Source organism: Hippoglossus hippoglossus, chromosome 16 (genome assembly GCF_009819705.1).
Source record: "Hippoglossus hippoglossus isolate fHipHip1 chromosome 16, fHipHip1.pri, whole genome shotgun sequence".
Taxonomy (NCBI): Eukaryota; Metazoa; Chordata; class Actinopteri; order Pleuronectiformes; family Pleuronectidae; genus Hippoglossus; species Hippoglossus hippoglossus.
Window position 1 is genome coordinate 14743286 of NC_047166.1, and position 7185 is coordinate 14750470.

A 7185-nucleotide genomic window follows, 5' to 3' on the forward strand; every position below is an offset into this window, starting at 1 on the left:
TATATATATATATACACCTCAGTAATTCCACATTTCTGACGGCCATATTTCAACATCTGACTATTCTAAAATCTACTCAGTGTGGAGAAGGAATGAAGGGGTGTGACTCAAATCTTAAAATAAACTGTTTTAGGTTGGTGGATGCAAATGTTGGCTCAATTGTGACTAGCGTGAAGATCCCAAAATCTGCTAATAATCTATACAATCTGTATCGTTTCCACCATCTCCGTCTTTGAACCAGCTTTACCAGCCTTCCTCGTGCCTGTGAAGATTTTTGATTTTGACTCAGACAAAATGACATGGATATGGTATCAGTCAAGCAAACAGGGCTGGGTTTCCAGTGGTAACATGGGTGGGAGAACAGGCCAGCCTTTGTTAAAAAGCTTTAGTATCACGGAGGAGAGAGAGGCCATTGTGCTTTAGAAAAGCCTCCTTATGGTTCATGTCCTCAGATTGTAATGGATCCTCAGCCCCAGTTTAACAAGTGCAACTCACTCCTGCCGACAGTATATGCATTTCAATTGGCCTGCTTGCTAGAAATGAGCCGCCCTGTCGTCGTCAGCTTATGGGGCAACAAACAATCCCCCATCCATTCTTCGAGCCAAAGGAGGATAAAAGTCTGAGTCATTCTGTGAACTGAAATAATCTCGTTTATGACGACAATGTGAGATTTTACAGCTCGACTGTGTGAATATTGAAGCAGTTCAGATAGAGATCAAACTGCAGTCCTCAGAGCCAAACATTCAAATGTCAGCAGGGTTGAAATCAAATAACCACAATACAAAAACAACTGGAGTTTTATCTTTTTTTTTAATCTCACAAAAATGCTTCTGTTTCTGAAAAGAGAAACAGAGTAATCTAGAAAACACTGAATGCACAGTTCTGACTTTACAGATGTTTTTAGAACATTTCATGGTTCATTTTAGGCACTTGGAATCATAACAACATTCCCTTTCTGAAAAACAAATACATCTTTGGTCCGGTATGTAATTTAAAAAAAAAACATAAAGCCAGCGTATGAAAATAACACCAGCTTCAAAGTTTGTTTCCTCAAAAATGTATTTCTGACATACACGATATAAAGCTTCATAAAGACCTTTTTTAATACTTAAATAAGATATTGTCACTACATCTCAGAAATGACCAGCAATCTTACAGATGTTTTGCAAGAAAAAAAGTGAGAAAAGTTAATGCATCGGCTCAATCGGATGTACAGCAGTACAAGATTGTTTTAGTTAAGTCACATTTGGCAAACATGGGTTTCCTTTTTATGGATTTTCAGTCCACTTCCTTGTAGAGGGATGGAGACACATCCACCTCTGTCCGTCTCACAGCCAGTTCAGCTACAGGGCAGCCACGTCTGATATGAATTACTGCAATGGGAGACCTGCGGCGGCTGCACGTGTGCAATATAGTAATTACTGAAGTTGATGTCCTGTACGTATGGAGCTGGCTGGTAGTAACACGTCACATTCGTCACAGTGGGGATGGCGTTCTGCTCAGCCAGCACCCTCAGCGCCAGCATGGAGATCAGGCTGAGCGTCTGGCGCCGCTCGTGGCCCATCAGACACACGGTGCTCTCGTTCACCACTTGGTGCAGCGTCGTCAGACACTCGTACCGTTTGTGCTCGATCCCAGCAAAGTGGTTCTGCAGGTAGGCCTCCAGCTTCCTCTGCTGCTCGCCTATGTCGGAGAAGTCAATGAAGAAGCGTGAGCACATGTAGCGCTGCATATGCTTCATGTCCGCCTCTGAGGCGGGTCTGAAACCTTGCACCAGCAGGTGGCAGTACTTCAGTAAACCGCCACCCCTGATTTCTTCAGGGTTGCGTGTAGCTATGGTCCTCTGACACAGGTGGTCCATGGCCTCCTTGAAGTCCCCGTACACGCTCTCCCCGATCACAGTGGGGTGAAAGCTCTCAGACATGGGCGTTTCCGAGCAGCGGTCAAACAAGAGCAGAGAATCAAGGCAAATCTGGAAGGAGTCCACACTGAATTCAAACTGCCGCCGCAAAGAGTCCACAAATTTAAGCTCCACATTCTTGCCCGTGTTGTTGGACAGAGAGATGAGGCTCCAGCGGTCCGTGTCATTACAGACTTTCACCAGTTTCTGTACGTAGGCCTCTTTGAGGGTCAGTGCCGAGATGCGTTCCTTACAGACCCCAGCTGGCAAGAAGTCCAACAGACAGTCCAGCACGACGTCCTTCACCAGACGGAAGGCCTGGTCGTCTTTCAGTGACACACCAAAGATCAGGTCGAGGTCTTTGTAGCCCAGGCCGGTGTCCTGATGGAGCACGTAGCTGGCGGCAGATCCGTTCAGCCTCACGTCTTTGACACACACACCTCTCTCCTCCAGCCTCGCCCGCACAACCTGGACAGGAACAACACAGAAATACAACTGTATGATTAAAACTGGCCTTGTATTTTCAGAAATCTTACAAACTACAACGAATCAAGTTAAACTCTTGAAATGTGTCAAAATAACCAAGGCAATGGAAGTAGGGGTGCTGAAGGGGATGCAGCACTCCTATTGGCAACAGGCTGTAACGCAAAAAAAGTTGACTAAACAAATCAAACGACAAAAAAAACAAAAAAAAACTCAATTTTAGATCTACATTTTGACAAAGTAGAACTAATATTTCAAATTTTATATTATTTTTTAAGAATATTTGATTTCATTTTACTGGTATTTTCTGTGCAACCTTTCTCATCCACAAACATCAAATGCGATGTAAATATTGTTAAGCATGAACTGAAGAGATTTCAGTGGTGGTAATACTGGGTTAGATATGTCTTAAAAACAAATCGGATTCTTTCAACTGCACTTAGGCCATTTTTTCTGCCTGTCATAGTGGAAAATGTTCTAAAACCGGATAAAATCACGAATTTTGCTGCAACAGGGCAGCTGCAGCCCAAATCTAAATAAATTCCAGCGTCCTTGCAAATATCCTCCACATGGGCCAAGTGAAAATCAACTTGTTTGCGAGAGCGAAGTCAATTTCATCACCTAAAGAGGCCACACAAAGAGAAGGGGCCGAGCTGGAGAGTCTGTGCTCCAGGTCCACCTCCCTCTGGGTCAGATCGTTTGATTTTACGATAGAAAACGGTTATAAAGATTTATAATCTTGAACTGCAACCGCGAGTTAGTGAGCACCAGTGGGTTTGAAGAGCAGCGTCCAAAGAAAACAACTTCAGCTTCAGGCCAAATGTCACAAAGTCAGGTTATTGAGGAGCAGCGTTTCCCTCCCTCTGTTCCTGTGAGGTGTATAAACGAGGGAGTCCCACCTCGGTGCGGGAACAGGATGATCGCTGCTAACAAAACATGAACGGAAAACATGTCAGAGGCCCTTAAGTGAGACATCAAATGTAGATTTTGAAAAGTTGCTTGAGGGGAAATGACCCTGCTGCATACTCAAGTCACAGCTGCAGCTTCACCGTTACATCTGGCCAGCTGTTTGAGACGTTTTCTCATATCAGTTCCACAGCAGGAAGACTTGATGCAAGCCCTGATTTGTGTCAGCAGACTGTAACAACAACTGCAGACACTTCCAAATGTTAAACCCGCAGCACTAATTGCTTGTTACTGGCAACGCAATCCTAAATCTCCCCGACTGGCACTAACCCGTCAGATTAGAGCGATCTGTTAACGCTCTCTCCCATGGTGATCAGATAACAAGCTGGCTCTATTTATACATACTGGGTCAGGCTAGTGACAAGAAAACATATGAAGGCAAGTCAGGACGACCAAAGATCATAATAATAGCATAACTTTCATTCAGCCGTAGGTCGGTACAAATTCCAATCAGGTGCAATTATGTGGGTTGGTTTTTTTCCTACTTCTGTGGTTGATACGTCAGAGTGAAATTCAGCCTCAGGCCTACTCTTAGCACCTGTAGTCTGACTACAGGTTGTCAAATGGAATCATACACAGGAGTGGGGGGTTGAGCACAGGCTTTACATTAGATCCTACAGGCAACACGGCTCCTGTCTAATCAAGTCTGTCTAACGATTTATTTATTTATTTTTTGAAAAATAAAATAAAAAAAAAAACTTGTGCTTGGTTCCTCATACTGGAGTTGTGAAGCAGTTAAAAACAGATGGTGTAATTATCTAAACTTCTTTGGACTCTCACTCCTGGTGATGCTACGTGAGGGCCTCTTTATGGGACAAAGGCCAACTCTCTCATTCACACCCCCTTTGAGTCAACTGCATGATTAAAAACCTATTAAATACACATTAACTGCAGGAAATAGTCTCCGTCTGGCTCGTCACGCCAGGAGATTTACCGTTGATGGATGTTTTTGGCAGGTTTTGGCAAAATAAAATGACATGGGCTTTCCACAGATCCAGGGGCAACATGAGAGTCCCCACATGTGGGGGCTCAAACCTGTATTTAAGCCTCCTGAACGCTCAATGGAGCATTCATCTTTCCACAACCGCAAGCATGGAGCTCTGGTGGTGCCCATGCTGAATATGCCGATGCGTAAATGAAATGGAAAACAAGGATTATGCATCAGGTAACGAGAGACATGATTTTGTTAGGGACCGGCCGCATGTTCAATGTGGAATCCTATACCAGAGCATTTACCACTTATTAAATGCACAGGCAGCCACCGCACCGTGTGGAGACACCAGCGAGGGAGGGGAAATGTGATCCGGCCACAGTGAATGAGATGCTGGAAATGTGGAGGGGACTTAAGCATATGTCTGCTTCATGGATTTTAAAACAGGGGAGAGTTGAGGGCTGATCCACTCTATCCAATACATTCCTTCAATCCTTTATTATCATCATGCACAGGAAATTAAGTGTCCCAGTGGTACAATTAGTCACATAACTCACAGATGGACACATTAGTCTAATAATTAAAAATGAATACAAAAAAAAAAAAAAAAAAGACAGATTTTTCATTTGTGACAAATCCACATGATGCTCTTTCATTTCCATTATTCCACCTGCTGGATGCAAGTGGCATTAAAGTAGTGTCACCAACAGGAAAGACATCAAGGAGGCACAATTTGCCTGAGATAGAATAATCTTTGGAATTAAAAAAACACAAAATAAAAGCACTATCAAGGAAAATAGATCAGTTAAAAAGTAAGTTTCCCTTAAAAAAGAATAAACAGAAAACAAAAAAAAATCTGTCATAGAAACACAATTAAACCCAGGGGGGGGGGGGGGGGGGGTAGAAATCTATCATTACCTTTCAAAGAGATAATTAAAGATTCTGGAGGAGTGTCCAGTTAATTCCAGACAAATGCAATTTTTTTAAAAAGTTTATTTTAAATGTTTCAGTTTAAATATTTAATTCCTCAGGTTGTTATCACAGTGTGAGAATAAATGGTCCACAGGTTGCTCAGGATTCGCGACCTGCCCACATGCTGCAGGTGTAATATTAGCCTTTTGCTACGTCACAAAGTCTTAAAGAAATGATTTTCATACTCTAATTTAAATCAACAGACTACTGAGATGGTAAATGTGCCTCGTGCACAAGTGCGTCCATGCAGGTGTGTGTGTGGGGTGGGGGCTCGTACCTGCACGATCTGGCGGGGCTGCACGGACAGCGTGGGGAAGTTTCCTCGGCCGTGGATGGGCACAGCTTCCCCGAGGATCGAGTCCAGGCGCTGCACTTGATCCCAAGACAGCACGCAGAACCTCCGACTCACATCCGAAACATCTCCGCACGACATGGCGAAGTTCACTATCAGACCCTCCCCCCCAAATAAAGAGAAATAAAGTGATCGGGCAGAAAGTGCTGCAGATTCTGTCTTCTTCTTCTTCTTCTTCTTCTTATCTTCGAATACAGGCCAGAGGTTTATTCCCCGTGGATCAGTCCTGGTTGCAGAGTTGGAGGAAAGTTCAGGATCAAGTGGTGCAGGGTCGCTGGGTTCTGGATCGGCCTCTTCCTCCGGTGTGCGCGGCTGAAATCCGGTCAGTCTGAAAAGGAGCGATTCATAAGGAAGGTCCGCAGGGTTTAAAGCCACCTCATTAGCATGGGCCCTGTGATTGGCTGCTGTGTTTGGTCATTGATTATGGACGCCCCGTCTGCAGGGAACACCCCCCCCCCCCCCCCCCCCCCCTCTGTGACGCACACGTAACTGACCCCGCCCCCTCTGCTGCTGACAGGGTCTTCCCTCAAACAAGATCATGATCTCAAATGCAGCAAAAACAGGAATATTATAGTAATAAGTTCTATATATATATTTAGGTCATTTATATATATAAAAGTATACAGTAAAAATGGATTGCAGAGGTCACATTTTAGCCGCGCAAACCCAACATCCACTCATTCCCATTATGTATTTCTGCAAGCTCGTGTTTATTCGCTCGTGCGAATGTGAACTGGTTCGATGATGCCCAGTGAGTATTTCTTTATTTGCCCAGGGAATGTTTGCTGAACATGCAGGATGTTTTTGTAGCAACGCCCTGCTTTCAGCATCACACCCGCAGAGAGAATATCCAGAAAACTCGAGTCTACGTTTGCTCAACTCAGGCCAGTCTTCCTCACCACCTTTTATATGAATGGTTGTTCTGTGTTACATTTAAATCATTTATAGGGGCCCAGCAAATATTTAAACACAAAACTATTTGTTACATACATTTTTTGGCGTATTTAATTTCTTTTTTGTCACTTTTATATACATAAATAACATCATCAACATTTGGGACAAAAACAGGCTACATGGCCTTTTCCTAAGCAGTCTTAGACTCTATAAATATAAATTGTTAAATCTTAATACCTCTTTAGGCTGGTTATTAATCATTGTCACAGACTTTACCTAAAAATTACATTTCACAAAAGGTCGAGACACTTTATCAAATTAATCTTAGATTAAATATGTGACATGAAAGTTGCTTTAGAAAAGGCTCTGACAAAGGCTAATGCTACTCTGCTAAGCCTCGCTAGATCACTTTGAGCTAGGACCAGTCTATCTGATGTTGCAGACTTATTTTTGTGGTACAACATAAAGTTGTTAAATCCATTGTTAAGATGTTGCAGCATGAAAATAGATAACAGGAAATAGGAAAAAGTAGAATAACTAAATAATTTTGAGCTAAGGCTTTAGCATGGAGCTCAATAAATCAATTTACTTTTTAAATCTGTTTTCTGATTCTTGCAACATGTACATGCTGTTTTCTAAAATATTAGTATTTTTACATGGTAAACACATAACAAGTCAAAGTTTGGA

General features: G+C 42.9%; 1 protein-coding gene across 1 annotated transcript; it reads right to left on the bottom strand.

The window, feature by feature from the left end:
* Positions 1 to 794: 794 nt before the first annotated feature.
* tent5ba (terminal nucleotidyltransferase 5ba) lies at positions 795 to 5946 on the bottom strand. Its single transcript, XM_034611730.1, has 2 exons — positions 5530 to 5946; positions 795 to 2368 (listed from the first exon to the last, which is right to left on the bottom strand). The coding sequence occupies exons 1-2, from the start codon at positions 5683 to 5685 to the stop codon at positions 1340 to 1342; spliced, it is 1185 nt and encodes a 394-aa protein (XP_034467621.1). The 5' UTR covers positions 5686 to 5946; the 3' UTR covers positions 795 to 1339.
* Between the last annotated feature and the right edge of the window lie 1239 nt (positions 5947 to 7185).

Excerpts from the sequence above, each read along its gene's own strand:
- tent5ba (XM_034611730.1), bottom strand. The coding sequence starts at position 5,685 with ATGTCGTGCGGAGATGTTTCGGATGTGAGTCGGAGGTTCTGCGTGCTG. Across the intron at positions 2,369-5,529 it reads AGCCCCGCCAGATCGTGCAG|GTTGTGCGGGCGAGGCTGGA; the intron begins GTACGAGCCCCC and ends GTTCCTGTCCAG.